Here is a 17,342-nt window from a genome sequence, read left to right on the forward strand (position 1 = left end):
TATAAGAAAGTAGAGCTATTTTCTGAAAGTGAACCCACCATTTTACTCTCGCTCAGTTAAGTTCAGTCACTCAGGCGTGTTTGACTCTTTGCGACCCCATGAACTGCAGCACGCCAGGCCTCCCTGTCCATCACCAACTCCCAGAGTTCACCCAAACCCATGTCCATTGAGTCAGTGATGCCATCCAGCCATCTCATCCTCTGTCATCCCTTTCTCCTCCTGCCCTCAATCTTTCCCAGCATCAGGGTCTTTTCAAATAAGTCAGCTCTTTGTATCAGGTGGCCAAAGTATTGGAGTTTCAGCTTCAACATCAGTCTTTCCAACAAATATTCAGGACTGATCTCCTTTAGGATGGACTGTTTGGATCTCCTTGCAGTCCAAGGGACTCTCAAGAGTCTTCTCCAACACCACAGTTCAAAAGCATCAATTCTTTGGCGCTCAGCTTTCTTTATAGTCCAGCTCTCAAATCCATACATGACCACTGGAAAAACCATAGCCTTGACTAGACGAATCTTTGTTGACAAAGTAATGTCTCTGCTTTTTAATATGCTGTCTGGGTTGGTCATAACTTTCCTTCCAAGGAGTAAGTGTCTTTTAATTTCATGGCTGCAGTCACCATCTGCAGTGATTTTGGAGCCCCCAAAAATAAAATCTGACACTGTTTCCACTGTTTCCTCATCTGTTTTCCATGAAGTGATGGGACCAGATGCCATGATCTTAGTTTTCTGATTGTTGAGCTTTAAGCCAACTTTTTCACTCTCCTCTTTCACTTTCATTAAGAGGCTCTTTAGTTCTTCTTCGCTTTCTGCCATAAGGGTGGTGTCATCTGCATATCTGAGGTTATTGATATTTCTCCTGGCAATCTTGATTCCAGCTCGTGCTTCTTCCAGCCCAGCGTTTCTCATGATGTACTCTGCATATAAGTTAAATAAGCAGGGCGACAATATACAGCCTTGACATACCCCTTTTCCTCTTTGGAACCAGTCTGTTGTTCCATGTCCAGTTCTAACTGTTGCTTCCTGACTCTCCACTAGTAGTGTATAAAAGTTTGAGTTCATATCATGCCAGCATTTCTTGTCATTAGTCTTTTTAACCTTAGCTGTGAAATGAATCGTATGTAGTTTTATTTTCTGTTTTGTTAATTACTAATATAGAGTTAATTTTTGTGTTTGTAATGGCTGTTAATGTGTTTTCTTTTGTAAAGTTTCTGTTTATATCTTTTGCCCAGTTATTGTGTTATTTGTGTTTTTGTTGATACGTGAGTTCTGATTGTTGTCAGATATATATACTGTATTTTCTTTCTGTTCCTGGCTTGCCTACTTAGTTTCTTAATGATATCTTTTTTTAGTGATATCTTTCAATAAGCAGAAAATTTTAAATTTTGTAATAGTCCAAATCATTACTTTTATTCTTTTGGTGGTTAGTACTCTTATTGTCTTGTATAAGAAGTATTTGTCTATCACAAGGTTATCAAGATTTGTGATAACCTTGTGAAAATTTATCACAAGGTTATTCTCTGTTTTCTTCTGAAAGCTTTATCGTCCTTGGTTTGATGTTTAGGTATATCATTTAATCACAAATTTTATGTATGGAGTGGTGAAAGTCAGGTTCCCTATATTTCCAGTTGAATATTCAGTTGTTGGCATCATTTATAGGACTTCATTTGAATTGACTTAATCCTTGTTTTCATATTATTAAAATTGAATTTGGGCATAGCTAACCAATGAAGTCTACCTTTGGTCAAAAGTTGGTGCTGTGTCACAGATAAATTGACACTCTTTAAGTTTGATAGAGTTTTAAACTATATGTACTTTGTCCCTTTCCCTGTAGTGAAGGTAATTACTTGGAGAAAGTAAATAATTTTTATATTCTAGAACGGAACTAACTATAGATTTTTATTCAACATGTGAAGTGATCTTCACCATGATTATGTGACTGCAAATTTTGATTAGTAGTTACATTTTCTGATTAACAGAGGGTAGCAGCATAATTATGTATTAAACTTTTATCTGAACTTTTTTCTTTACAGAATGAGAGCTCCTCTTCTAATATGTGTGTAGAAGATCTTCAGAAAAATAAAGATTCAAATAGTAAAATTAAAGATAGATTATCTCAAACGGTTAGGCAAAATACGAAATTCTTTTTTGACCCAGTTCGGAAATGTAATGGACAGCCAGTACCCTTTCAGCAACCAAAACACTTCACAGGAGGAGTGATGCGGTGGTACCAGGTGGAAGGCATGGAATGGCTTAGGGTAATACATCCTCAATTTTGATACAAGATGTTGTTTAATTTCTATATAATAACCTATTAATATGATATAACACAACTTGAGCTGTTCCTTCTGTGTGTCACTATTATATATAAGACATATATTTCTGTGTAAATACTTATTTTCTAATTTATTTATCCAGAGTAAGTTTTTGAAAGTGAAAATTTATCTTATTCAAGGCTACCATTTTTATGGCTTTGGAAACTGATTTCACACAGTGTTTTTATAACTTAAAATGTGAATATGTCAGTCTCATCATAATTATCCTCTTTGGATTAAAGGAAGAAATAAACTGCTGATTCAATAGATGTTTATATCAGCATTCAAATAGAGTGTATATTTTTTGTCCAGATGCTGTGGGAAAATGGAATTAACGGTATTTTAGCAGATGAAATGGGATTGGGGAAGACAGTTCAGTGCATTGCTACAATTGCATTGATGATTCAGAGAGGTGTACCTGGACCTTTTCTCGTCTGTGGCCCTTTGTCCACACTTCCTAACTGGATGGCTGAATTCAAAAGATTTACACCAGAAGTAAGACATGCTTCCTTTTGCTAAATATATTATCATTACAAATATTTTATTGTTTTGTTGCCTGAATTAAGTTATAGATCTCTTATTATAATTCTGTTGATTTCTGTGTAGCACTGCATCTTATTTAACTTATCTTTCAATATCAGCAATACCTTCTGTAAGTTTATATAGACTACGTATTAGTCATCTCAGAAATCTTGCCTATTATATTTTTTTCTCTCAGAAATGTTTAACTTCATATTTTCCAAATTGTTGTTATTTATATTTTGTTCTAAAGTTTGTTACCAATCAATCTAATAAAATCTTTTAGATTCCTACTATGTTATATCATGGTGCCCAGCAAGAGCGTCGAATATTAGTGAAGCATATTCACGAACGGAAAGGGACACTCCAGATTCATCCTGTGGTGATCACTTCATTTGAGATAGCTATGAGAGACCGAAGTACATTACAGGTACGAATGGTCTTATAGGAGTCTTTGTAATCCATAAATCACATTTCTGAAAATTTATATCACCTTCCAAGAGCATTTGTTTATTTTTTTTTTTCCTGATGGAATAGATTGCATTGGGTATATTCCTTTAGAACCTGGAGGTTTATATTAACCGAAAGATTGAGATGAAGATTGTAGTCTGTAACAAGAAAATTAAAGCCTTTGGCACTTAAATCTTGGTAGCCACAACACCATTTAAATAATTTTTTCTCTTTTCCTTGTTTTTTTTTCTTTTTTAATTTTATTTTTTTGGCTATGATGAAAATTCCAATGCTATTTAATGTTTCAGAGCATATATAACTAACAAAGTCTTTCAGTTCCTTTTTTAGGACTCCAGGATAACACTAATTAAAAACTTGACAAAGCATTAGAGAGGAAAACTACAGACTACTTTGCCTAAAGAATGTGAATGGAGATTCTTAAATACATAACAACAGGTGGACTTTATTAGTTTAAGACCAAGTGAGGACTGTTTTAGGAATACAAGTATATATCAGTTTCAGAAAATCTAACTTACTCTCTTAGTAGATAAGAGGAAAACATGATTATCTCAATAGAGAAATACCATTCAATAAAATTGGACATTCATTCCTAATAAAGTGGTTTTGTTTTTAGAATTGCTTTTAGGAGAAATTGTGAGACCATCATATAAAATGTTTCCCCTGAATTCCTTTTCTAGAATTGCTATTGGAAATACTTAATAGTAGATGAAGGACACAGAATTAAGAACATGAAGTGCCGCCTAATTAGGGAGTTAAAACGATTCAATGCGGATAACAAACTTCTTTTGACTGGTACTCCTTTGCAGAACAATTTATCAGAGCTTTGGTCATTGCTAAACTTTTTGCTACCAGATGTATTTGATGACTTGAAAAGGTAGGTAAGCTAGTTATTTAATTATTGCCTATGTTTTTCTAAACGTCTCAAAATCTGTGTTCATAGATTAATTTCTTCTAGGTAGCTAGACTTCAATAATAGCTTTTGGCTAGTTCTTTGTAGTATATATATTCTCTATTTTTTTCTAGTTTTATTGAAAAATAATTGATACACGTTATTGTATAAGTTTAAGATGTACAGTATGATGGTTTGATTTACATATATTGTTAAGTGATTACCACAGTAGGTTTAGTTAACATCCATCATCTCAAATAGATACAATAAAAAGAAAAAGTTTTCCTCCTTGTGATGAGAACTCTTAAGATCTGTTCTCTTAACTACTTTACTATGTATCATAAAGCCATGTTAGCTATGGTTGTCATGTTGTATATCATATCCCTAGTGTTTGTTTTATAACTGGAAGTTTGTACTTTTTAACCACCTTCCTCCAAATCCCCCTCCCCTAGTAAGTTCTACTTTTGACACAAATTACGAGAAGAGATAAATAAAAGTGATTTTCAAGTTTTTATTGCATTTATTAAAGGAAAACTTTTATACTGCTTAGTTTTTATTTTTATTTTTTTTGACTATGGCACATGATTTGTGAGATCTTAATACCCCAACCAGGGATTGAACCTGCAACCATGGCAGTGAATGCTCCCAATATCTTAACCACTGGACTTCCTGGGAATTCTCTGCCTTAAAATAATTTTATAAAGTTCCTTATTGTCTTAACTTTCACTTTTGTATGGATTTTTCTCATTATATTCTAATCTCACACATAAGAAAACCCAAGTGTCAAATTATTAAAAATATAACTAGTTAATGCCAGACTCAAAAATATAACCAAGGTCTCTCAGTAGACCTTGGTTTTTTATTCTAGAAGCTGTATTTGAAGCATATATCATAAAGAACAAAATATAAACGTAGTTTTCAGAAAATCAGTGTGCTCAGAATGGAAAAGTAAATAATCTTACCAGACATTAAAAATAGTCAAAATAATTGGTTTATACTTTGGCATCAGTGAAGTAAGAAAGTTAATTTTATATGGGAAAGTAACTTTTAATGTTTTTGAGAATGTGTTCCTCCTCGGGTGACAGGATATTAGCCCAAGGCAAGGCTGTCTTAGGGAACATTTATTGAAAGAGTCCAGGTCCTGTGCATTTCTGCTGAGTTAGGAGGTAGGAGCTGGGAATCTGAATTCATAAAATGTGCCTCAGGTGATGAAATTTTGGGAATATCTGGTCTATCTACTGTAATTACCATTTTCCCTAATTGTATTTACTGACAATATTAGTGCAGACATGCTTATATTTGATAGTTCATGTTAATATGGCTTTGTTTTGTTTTGTTTTACATTGTGAAGATCTTAAGGATATTAATAGAAATCATTATCAGCCTACATATATGTTGAATCCTAAAACATTGTAGTGGGTCACATTTTTACTAAAAGAAAGAGAGTCATATGCCCTTTATTTTCAGAGACAGTTTTTATTTCTATAACTTTATTAAAGTGTTTCATAAAATGTGTATCTTAGGATGTGAGGGTGATGTGGCTGTGACATCTGTCATCCCACTGATAGCTAAGGTTGCTTTGACTATCAAGGCCAGTGTCCCTTTCTTCCCATGAGATATGTGCATTCTTCCTGAAGCTGCATATTTGTTGGAAGAGGATGTTTCCCAATAGAGGTGGACCTGTCTCAAGGTCCATTTGTAGGAGAACATGGGGTAGGCAAGCTTCCAGGACTCTAGACATATCCAAATGAAGTCTGCCTTTAAAGAAAGAGGGGAAAAAATGTACCTTAATGTTTATTTGGTGTTTATACTATTGTAAGATAATATATTTATAAATCAGAAAAAATGTTCCCTTTGGAAAAATGCTGCTTCATAATATACAGATTAATATAAAGTTTAAAATGTAAAAATGTATTAATGTAATTGATTTACATTGACAGGTTAACTTATAATTTTTTCTTTTACAGCTTTGAATCTTGGTTTGATATCACTAGTCTTTCTGAAACTGCTGAAGATATTATTGCTAAAGAGAGAGAACAGAATGTATTACATATGCTGCATCAGGTTTTTTAATTTTCTTATTCTGCTTACTATAGACTCACAGAATAAAAAAGACACCTTAGAAATTACCTATACAACCTATTGTAGATTTTGAAAAATGAGCTTCCTGCACCCCAATTTAACTTATTCTCCTATCCTTTCCCCTCCCCCAGTGGTCTCATGGTATGATAGCAGAACTAAAGTGCTTTTTCAAACTTTTGTCCTTTCCACATATACTCATTTTATCCGTAATGGTTATATACGTGTTTGTCAGCCAAAAATAAAAATAAGTGATTTGTATGCAGTATTTGCCAATAATAGTTGCATAATTTACTTACAAACTGTGTGATCCATTCTGCCATTTTATACAGACTATCTATCCTATGTCTTCAAACAAATACAGTCTTTCAAAAGTTTCTTATGAATTTCTTCTCAATTGTGCTTTGACAATTTTATTCAAAATCTTTCTGAAAAAGTTTTTTTGACTTTTCAAGTTTTTTGACTTTGAAGTGAGACAGTACAGAAATCAAAGTAAAAGTAATATCCCAAATCATATGAATGTTTTTTTCTGATAATTGCATGTAGGTGTATTTGTTTCTGGACTGCTGCCTACAGATACTTTTTTCTTAACCTACTGTTCTGTCTCTGGCTAAATTAAAGTCTCACTGTGCTTGGCTCTATACCTGTGAAATACTTAAGTACAGAGCCCTAAAAATGAACTTTCTATATGTAAATTTTAAGATAAGGCTGTAAAGGTGTCTTTTAAACACCTGAACAGTTTGATAATGGTATAATTATTGCTTCTCTGTTGTTTTTAAAATGTGGAAATCTCTTGTCATCACAGCTGATGAAAGAATAATTTTAAGTCTGAAGTTTTAAAACTTACTGAAGGAAACTTTTCATGTCTACTTTTCTGGGTCAGTTGTTTTTGGTTTTTTACTAATTCAAAACCTCACTTTTAAAAAATATGGGCTATAACTTTATCCCTAAGAAGTATATATACCATCTTCTTATTTTTGCTTTTTAAAATATTCAAGTTATACTAGAATTTTTGTAAAATTAATAAGTTGTGAACACAGATAAACACTGTGAGAAATTTTCTGGTCCAGAAAATTTCATGGAGATATTTTATATCACTTTTTGAGATGATAGGTTCATATAGGAAGAAAGGAAGAAGGGATAAGATGGTATTTGGGAGACTATTCCTTGAAAATACAGAAATGTTTAATGTTTACATGTATTTATTCATGTTTAACTTTTAGATTTTAACACCTTTCTTACTGAGAAGACTAAAATCTGATGTTGCCCTTGAAGTTCCTCCTAAACGAGAAGTAGTTGTTTATGCACCACTTTCAAAGAAACAAGAGATCTTTTACACAGCCATTGTGAACCGTACAATTGCAAACATGTTTGGATCCAGTGAGGTAGAGTGTGGACTTGAAATAACCTGTAAATGACAGTTGGCATAGAAAATTTTCATGGTTCATTTCAGTCTTAAAAGGCTCATCGCCTGTTTCCATAACTTTTTACAATAAGGCTCATTACCTGTTTTCATGACTTGCTGAGGGTGAATTTCTAATTGGAGTATAAGGCATCAGGCCAATAGCAAAAACTGTCTAAAGTTCAAGTGATGGTTTTTGCAATAACTGCTTTATAGTCATCTGAAATACTGTGTGGGGGTCAACTTGAAAATAAATTTGAGCAAGCACACAGTATACTAAGGCTTGCCAACTAGACCAGTCACTTCAAATATATAATCCCTTTACAGGAGGTTGTTGGTAGCCAAAAACTTAAATAAAATCCTCTCTCTGAAAGAAGCATCTCTTTTAGTCACCCATCATATTATAAGAAATTGAATTGGAATGTGAATATCTTACAACTGGGGATCAGGAGACCCTTAAATTTTGTTAAGATGTCCAGATTTTTGACTGTTTGCCGTGTACCTATGTGTTTCTTTTCAAAGTACTTATGGTTATGCATCTTTGTTTTGTGAAATCATTAGACCATTTTTATTTTAATTAAAGGAATCTCTGACTTTTTAGCTGTTAGAAAATTAAAAGTTGTCTTTGGGGAGGAATTTCATTGCTGTATTATACCAATCCAAAGAAATACCCTCTGTAATGATACACAGGGTCTTATTTTAGCCCAAAGCTATTAAATTCCTTTATATAAATTCAGAAGTTTTATCTATCATTTTTTTCCACTGTGATATGAATGCATTAACTCTGAAACTAGATATGGGCATCAGTGTTAAAATAATGAAATTTCACAGGAAAACATTTGCATTTGGCTATAGTTTATGGATCCTTGGTTTTGCGCCTTTGAAAATTACGAAATTCAGTGATGAAAGACAGAAGTTTTTTAATATCTTAAAACACTTTGTACATAAAAATATTATGCCCTACTTTATATATATGTATATATAGAATTTAAGGGTATGCTTTTTAAACAGATATTCCTTTAATTTGTTCTGTTACAGAAAGAAACAGTTGAGCTGAGTCCCACTGGACGACCAAAACGCCGAACTAGAAAGTCAGTAGATTACAGCAAAATAGATGATTTCCCTAATGAATTAGAAAAATTGATCAGCCAAATACAGCCAGAGGTAGACCGAGAAAGGTGTGAGTTTAAAAATAGATTTTTTAAAAGTATTCTTTAAACTGTATTTTTTTTAAAAATTTCTTGTATTCATGGATTATACATTTTTGGGCAGAACTGTTGTGGAAACAAATGTCCCTATAGAATCTGAAGTTAATCTGAAGTTGCAGAATATAATGATGCTACTTCGAAAATGCTGTAACCATCCATATTTGATTGAGTACCCTATAGATCCAGTTACACAAGAGTTTAAGGTAAATACTATTTAATAATATACTATTTTGATTTCTGTGACTTTTTTATGTCGTGTGAAAGTGTCATTTTGTTATTATTTGCAGTAAATACTTTGCTGTTTGTCATGAAGATTGTAATCCTTTTAGTAAGTAGAGATGATAGTCTTCTCCCCCCAGATAAAGGTTGTTTTCTATATGTAAGCTAGCTAATATTTCATTTATATGTTTTATATAAATAGCTAAGAATCCTCCTAAATTTAGAGTGACATTAGAAATATAAGTTTTTTTAGTAACCAGTTGGCTTCCACTCCATGTTTTACTTGGTGTCTGTTTTAGAGGTTGTTATCACCTTTTCAATATTCCTTTAGTTAGTATTCAGCTTGTCAAAGGCAATCTGACTGCTCATTGCTTAACTTTCAACAAATAGCCACAGAACAGAACAAAAAGTTGATGTTGAGTTGCAGGCTCCCAGATTAAATGAATGAAATTGGTCTCTTGGGTGATTGATGGGAAGACAACATATATTAAGTGACATCCGTTCTCAGTAACTCTAAATAACCCTATTTTAGAGTAGATTCCTCATCCTTGGCATATTGACCTTTAGGACCAGATAATCCTTTGTTAAGGTGATACAGGCTTGTGGGCTATAGGCCAGTTGTCCAGCATCCGTAGCCTCTAGCCACCAGATGCCACAGTAATTCCCCTCCCCCAGCTGTGTCAACCTAAAGTATATCTCAGGCACTGCCCAGTATACCCTGGGGGTTGGTGGGCAAATTTGCCCCAATTAAGAAGACTGCTTTAAAGCTTTTCATTGAACAAGGAAGAAGATAATCTCTGGCGGTGATTGATAACTCATCAGAAGATTAATTTCATCTTTTATATTTAGGTTACTTATAAGCTCTTACACTTTCTTTCATTTCTACTAAGAATTTTGGCAGTAATTTTCATACACATTTGGTTGAAAGTGTACTCAGTTATAAAGAATAAACCTCAATATTAAGTTGAACTTAATGTTTTATTATACAGAGTTTTGGGGTGAGGGGTGGGGAGGATAGATTAAGTATACACTTAAACTATAGTTTATATTTTGTGAGATCATTGATTTTGAATTCTAGAGTATATCTTTCCTTGAGAACTATCTCCTGATAAAAAAGGTCAAATAACAAAGTTAGTTTAAAAGGTGGGACTTACTTGTCATTGAAAACTTAAACCTGTAAACATGGTTTTTATTTTGACAAGAACAGATTATTATTTGTTGTGACTATTTTTTCTTTTTTTTTTTTTAATTTTTCCTTTCTTTGCTCAAGGTTGATGAAGAGCTGGTAACAAATTCTGGGAAATTCTTAATTTTGGATCGAATGCTGCCAGAACTAAAAACCAGAGGTCACAAGGTTTGGTACTTTTGATTGGGCTTTTGGCTATATAATTATTTTTTGTTAGTAAGTATAGATACTAAGGTATATTTAAATTTCAGGTGCTGCTTTTTTCACAAATGACAGGAATGTTGGACATTTTGATGGATTACTGTCACTTTAGAAATTTCAGCTTTAGCAGGCTTGATGGATCCATGTCATATTCAGAGAGAGAAGAAAATGTAAGACTGCTTGCGTCATACATACTTGATTCTTTGTAACTCCTTTCTTGATTTCTGAAGTAATGTTCAATAGACCTAGGGACACCCTGGTGGTCCAGTGGTTAAGACTCTGTGTTTCCACTGCAGAGGGCACAAGGTTGGGTCTCTGGCTGAGCAACTGGGATCCCACATGCCCTGTGGCACAACCAAAAAATAAAAAGACTTACATCCTAGGGCCTCTGGCTTATTGCCACAACCTGGGCAATAGGCATGATTATTTTGTTTCCTGGGAGATGAATCTGATAGTGTTATCTCTTTTCCACCAAATTGGTCTTTTCTACTTTATGGCTTCTGGGGCTGTCAGTATTTATTTATCCCACATCAGAAGTCCTATAGATGCTTGAGAACTATACCCAGCTTGAAGAATGCTGGCTTATGTGTCCCATGGCACACCACTGCCTTGCCCCTCCTTTGCTGATAAACAGATGGTGATAAGATAGCTACTGCTACTTACTAGTCAGTTTTTTATGCACATTCCAGGAAGGAACAGTTTCTTATTTCCTTATGTTTACATCCCTTTTGCTTTTAGATACACAACTTCAACACAGATCCAGATGTGTTTATCTTTTTAGTGAGTACCCGAGCTGGTGGCCTGGGCATTAATTTGACTGCAGCAGATACTGTTATCATTTATGATAGTGATTGGGTAAGTTGGAAGTATAGCAATAGACAGGTTATATTTCCATTCTAATCTTTCATTGTATATTTTGCAATTTCATTTACCTGTTTTGAAAACATATCCATTTTAAGATAAGAATCATATCTTTGTCAAGTGTTTTGTGTGTAAAGACTTAAAAATGTATTTTTATCACTGAAGTAATGCTTAGAAGCCTAAATTGAGTTAAGGCACTGTTTAAAAGATTCTGGTTGGATCATCCTATTTGACTCTACCCACATAGTATGAGTTTAACTAATTTTAACCTTAAACTGTGTAATGTTTTTCTTTTTAACTTTTAAGAACCCCCAGTCTGATCTTCAGGCCCAGGATAGATGTCATAGAATTGGTCAGACAAGGCCAGTTGTTGTATATCGTCTTGTTACAGCAAATACTATTGATCAGAAAATTGTGGAAAGAGCAGCTGCTAAAAGAAAACTGGAAAAGTTGATCATCCACAAAAGTAAATAATATTTTGTAGTACTTTTTTGCTTCAGTTGTCTATTATGTATTGTGAGTTTGTTATTGTTGTTACTTTCTTTATAAAAGAAATCAGTGCAAGATTTAAATAGGCAGTGGGGAATTTGAAGCTATGTGTACTTTTTTTTTTTCCATTTATTTTTATTAGTTGGAGGCTAATTACTTTACAATATTGTAGTGGTTTTTGTGTACTTTTAAAGTATCTTAAAGTCTGAAGTCTGTCATGGCGCTTTGACATGATGTTACTGATTATTCTCTGTTTTCATTAAAAAAAAGTTTTATTGAAGTATAGTTGATTTCTAATATTATGTTAGTTTCAGGTATACAGCATAGTAATTCACAATTTTTATATATTTTACTCCATTTAAAGTTATTGAAAAATAATGACTTTAATGCCCCTTCCCTTCTCCCCACTAACCACTGGTTCTCTGTATCTGTGAGTCTGCTTTCTTGTTTGATTTTTTTGGATTCCACATACAAGTTTTAGCATACAGTATTTGTCTTTCTGTCCTTTTTCACTAATCATAATACCCCCTAGGTTCATCCATGTTTCGAATGGCAGAATTTCTTTTTTTTTATGATGACTAATACTCCATTTTGTACTCTTCCTTATCCATTCATCAGTTGAACACTTCGGTTGCTTCCATATCTTGGCTGTCATAAATAATGCTCCTATGAACATTGGGGTGCATGCATCTTTTCAAATTAGTATTTTTGTTTTCTTCAGATATATACCCAGGAATAGAATTGCTGGATCATATGGTATTGGGTTGGCCAAAGAGTTCATTCTGGTTTTTCTGTAACTATCTTACAGGGTGGGATGGATTAAGAGATTGTGACGGATATATATACACTATTATGTATATATATAGGTAACTAATGAGAACTGACCGTCTAACTCAGGGAACTCTACTTAGTGCTATGTGGTGCCCTAAATGGGAAGGAAATCCAAAAAAGAGGGGATATATGAATACATACAGCTGATTCACCGCGCTGTACAGCAAAAACTAACACAGCATTGTAAAGCAACTATACTCCAATTTAAAAAAGAAGATTAAAGGTATATTGAAGTAGTGCTACCATAAAAGTACTGACTTTGTTGAGCCCCCACTATTTAAAAAATATTTGGTTCCAGTATACCCTTTTCATAGTTTCATAATACAATATTAAAACACAGCATTTTTTATCTAGAAAAGATTCTGAGAAATAGGGAAAGTGATGTGGGTGAGGCATTGGCATTTTATGTTCTGTTCCCTGAGAGTCCTTGGAGTTCTGCTTTTGTTTATTCGATATAAAATTCTGTTTGGGCAAATGACTTGATGGCTGCCTTACAAAAAATTGAAAATCATCTTTTGTACATTTTGAAGTGTAGAGAAATCATAATAATGTTGAATTTCACTAACAATTTATGCTGCTTTTCTACTCAAAAAAACTTTCTCCAGTGTATTTGATTTTGAGAGAAATAATGGATTAGGTTTTAGACATCTTTAATTTGACTTGATGGAGCATTCAGATTGTAGTTAGAATTTCCGTTGAAGAAAAAAGGTTCTTGGTCCAAGTAAGATTTTGTGCAGATTAAAGTTTTTTCACCTATGCTGCTTTTAGGGATTTGAATGATGAAATACATTATATTTTGTTTATTGAATTTGGTTTAAATTGTTTATTGAATTTGGTTTAAATTGGTGCTGTGTGCTTAGTTGCTCAGTTGTGTCCGATTTTTTGTGACCCCATGGACTGTAGCCCGCTAGGCTCCTCTGTTCATGGGGATTCTTCAGGCAAGAAAACTGGATTGGGTTCCCACGCCCTCCTCCAGGGGACCTTCCCAACCAAGGGATCGAGCCCAGGTCTCCCTCATTGCAGATGATTTCTTTACCAACTGAGCCACCAGGGAAGCCCAAGTGGGTAGCCTATCCCTTCTGAGGGGAACTCCCAACCCAGGAATCAAACCGGGGTCTCCTGCATTGCAGGTGGATTCTTTACCAGCTGAGCTACCAGGGGATTTTAAATTAGGTACAGTCTTTATAGTTTTATTTTCCCAAGTTTTATTTTTAGTTATTTTAGAGATTAATTTCAGAGAACAAGTTGAAAATAATTTTTTAAATGCTGGCAATATTTTATTGAGGTGTAATACACATACAGTAAAATTCCAAGCTAAGTATATGGCTTGATGCCTCTAACAAGTTATACTCAAATAATTGTCATCCATATCAAGGTAACATTTCTGTTTTCCAAGAAAGTTTCCGTTTCCAGTATTTCCCAGACTCTTGCTCCTTACTAGAAGGCAGTCACTATTCCAGTTTTTGTCACATGGGTTAGTTTTTCCTTTAACTTCACACCTGGATTCATTTGTACATACATATTATTCTTTAGCCTAGCTACTTATATTTGACATATTTTGAGATTCATTTCTGTTGTTGTGTTAGAAGTTTGTGACTTTTTTTTTAATTGCGAAATAATTCATCCATTCTTTCGTTGATTGATGTTTGGTTTACAGATTTTGGTTCTTACGAATAAGGTCTTCTTGTTACAAGTATTAATGGACATATGTATTTATTTGTCCTTTGTCTTAGGGTGGGTATATGTTTACCTATAGAACACTACCAGACTTTTCCCAAGTGGACATACCATTTTACTCCCACCTGCAAAGTATGAGAACTGCAGTTGCTTTTCTTTTTTACCAACACTGGGTTTGTCTGTCCTTTTTATTTAATGTAGGGTATTCTGATTGGTTTGTTTTGGTTTTAAAAGCAATTTTGAATGTTTTTAATTTTTTGTAAATTTTTTCCAGATCATTTCAAAGGTGGTCGATCTGGATTAAATCAATCTAAGAACTTTTTAGACCCTAAGGAATTAATGGAATTATTAAAATCAAGAGATTATGAAAGGTAAGATTGTTTTTACTTTAGAAAAATATAATTCATAGTTTTGATTTATCCTATAGACCTGAATATTTTGTTTTCTTATAGGGAAGTAAAAGGATCAAGAGAGAAAGTCATTAGTGATAAAGATCTGGAGTTGCTGTTAGATCGAAGTGATCTTCTTGGTAAGTATCTCTTATGGTTTTACTTACTATTTTTACGGAAACTTTGAAACATATGCATAAGTAGAGAGAAGTATAATATACCCCTGTGTACAACTCATTCTGCCCTAATAGTTTACAACATTTAGCCAATTTTGTTTCATTGCCATTTTCTTCAATCAGAATGTTAAATTCATGCCATAGCCACTTTTAGGCATCATTTATTGAGAAGAACGTGTTTTTAAATATCATCACTATGTCATTATTACATTTGAGAGAGTTGACCCTAAAACTTTAATAGCAGCTAACACCCAGTTCATATCCAAATTTTTCCACTTGGCCCAGTCTTTTTACAGTTTGAATCAGGATCCAAATTCCATTGTTCTTGCTATCTTCTTTCTTCTGTATCACTTTCCTCCTCACTTTTGTCATTCCATGCTGTTGATTTGTTGGAGAAACGGGGTTATTTGTCCAGTGAAATGACCTGCATTCCAGAATTGGCCAACTTCTCCCTACCATTGTTCTTTGACTTGTTCCTCAATCTACTTATTTTCTGTGAAGTGGTAAATAGCTGTGAAAATAGCTCTACTGGCTTAATAAGATCCAAGTTCTGTATTCTAGGAATACCAGTGCTTTGTTCTCATTTTAAATCATATAAAGAGATGTATCATGTCTGGGTTTCTTATTTTTAGTTAGCTAAGTTTAAGATTAATCAGCTGATTCAGGCTGATCTTCATTTACTATTCTGTTCTATTTAACCTGACTTTTTTTTAGCATTTATTTATTGTGGTTTAGAACCATTATTTTTTTGAGCATTACAAAATGCTGATTTTCTTATTCTGTCATTCCTTTATTAGCTGGAATTTGTCTATTATAACTTTCCCATATAAATTATTTGGTTACTCTGAGATACAATCTGTATAAGCAAGATAGGGCTTCCTTAGTAAGTCAGTTGGTAAAGAATCTGCCTGTAGTGCAGGAGACCCAGATTTGATCCCTGGGTCAGGAAGATCCCCTGGAGAAGGAAATGGCAGCCCACTCTAGTAATCTTGCCTGGAAAATCCTATGGAGGAGCCTGGTGGGCTATAGTCCACGGGTCTGCAAGATAAATTGCTGCTTTTATGTATAAATTGTAAGAATAATGAGTTGATGCCTACAAATGGTGATCATAAGTTATTTGAATACAAATAAATATTTAAAACTCATCCTTTCCTACTCATTCTGTAACATGGATATCTATGCTCTTGATTATTTACGTATATTGTATATCCAGAGTGGAAATAAATAATGGTATCTTTTCCTAATTGTGTTCAGCACTGTTACATTAGTAGCTTGCTGTTGGTGATGGCAGGCATAGAAACGGGAAAAAGATAAACTACAGCCCTTTTTGGGGAATAGGAGTCTTTTGTTAAACACCAGCACATCACTGAGTATAGCATCATGATATCTTCAACTTAGTTTCAAATAGCTCTTCTAAAATTTGTCATCTTACTGAGTTGAGAGAATTCTTTATATATTCTGGACACAAATCCTTTATCAGATGTATGTTTTGCAAATATTTTCTCCCAGTCTGTGGTTTATCTTTGTACTTCCTTTGTGTCTCTTAAAGAGCAGAAGGAAAAATTTTGATGAAGTTACATTTATCCTTTTATTGTTATTACTCACAATTTTGGTGTTGTATCTAATCTTTGCCTAGCAAAGTTGTGATTTTTTTTTTCTCTTCTTTTTAACTAAAAAAAATTTTTTGGCCACACCACATGGCATGTGGGATCTAGTTTCCTGACTGGGGACTAAACCACACCCCTTGCACTGGTAGCGTGGAATCTTAACCACTGGACCACTAGGGAAGTCTGATGTTTTAAGAGTTTTATAGGCTCATATTTGAGTTAATTTTTGTGTAGGGTATAAGGTAAGGGTCTTGATTCAGTTTTTTGCTTGTTGTCCAATTGTCTCAGCACAGTTTACTGAAGATTATTCTTTCCCTTTTGAATTGCCTTGGCACCCTTGTTGGAAATCTGTTGGTCATATATTTTCTATACTCTCAGTTCTCTCCTATTCCTATTAATCTGTTTGTTAATCCTGTGCCAGTACTGCATTGTCTTGATTATTGTTTTATGGTGAGTTTTGAAATTGTGAAGAGTGAATCCTCCAATTTTGTTCTTCTTTCTCAAGTTGGTTTTAGCTGTTCTGAGTTCTTTGCATGTTTATGTGAATTTTAATTTTCATATTGTACAGGAAGAATATGAGATAAAGATATACCATTATGGCCAAATCTTAAATATATTATCAAATAAACAGCAGCAGCATAGAAAGCATAAAAGGGTAGGGTAACATCTGAAAATATTAATTGACATTAACTGAATAAAAAAGAACTAGATTCTGAAAACCCACTTGACATACCATCATAATCAACCTCATAATTCTTAAATATGACAAAGAAAATGTTCTTAATCTGAAAAAATGCATTCATTTAGTAAATTACTATGAAAATCAA

At 33.6% G+C, this 17,342-nt stretch overlaps 1 protein-coding gene across 2 annotated transcripts in view; it reads left to right on the top strand.

Annotated features, from left to right (window-relative positions):
• HELLS (helicase, lymphoid specific) overlaps positions 1-17,342 on the top strand; it is a 37,469-nt gene that overhangs the window by 17,742 nt on the left and 2,385 nt on the right. For both annotated transcript variants that reach the window (XM_043926386.1, XM_043926387.1), the window contains 14 exons: positions 2,030-2,254; positions 2,624-2,806; positions 3,117-3,260; positions 3,979-4,175; positions 6,158-6,254; positions 7,493-7,654; positions 8,710-8,849; positions 8,944-9,082; positions 10,369-10,452; positions 10,536-10,655; positions 11,224-11,340; positions 11,653-11,812; positions 14,618-14,714; positions 14,796-14,872. In XM_043926386.1, the coding sequence (XP_043782321.1) occupies positions 2,030-2,254; positions 2,624-2,806; positions 3,117-3,260; positions 3,979-4,175; positions 6,158-6,254; positions 7,493-7,654; positions 8,710-8,849; positions 8,944-9,082; positions 10,369-10,452; positions 10,536-10,655; positions 11,224-11,340; positions 11,653-11,812; positions 14,618-14,714; positions 14,796-14,872 (1,942 nt within the window). The remainder of the gene's footprint in view (positions 1-2,029; positions 2,255-2,623; positions 2,807-3,116; positions 3,261-3,978; positions 4,176-6,157; positions 6,255-7,492; positions 7,655-8,709; positions 8,850-8,943; positions 9,083-10,368; positions 10,453-10,535; positions 10,656-11,223; positions 11,341-11,652; positions 11,813-14,617; positions 14,715-14,795; positions 14,873-17,342) is intronic.

Source organism: Cervus elaphus, chromosome 15 (genome assembly GCF_910594005.1).
Source record: "Cervus elaphus chromosome 15, mCerEla1.1, whole genome shotgun sequence".
Lineage (NCBI taxonomy): Eukaryota > Metazoa > Chordata > Mammalia > Artiodactyla > Cervidae > Cervus > Cervus elaphus.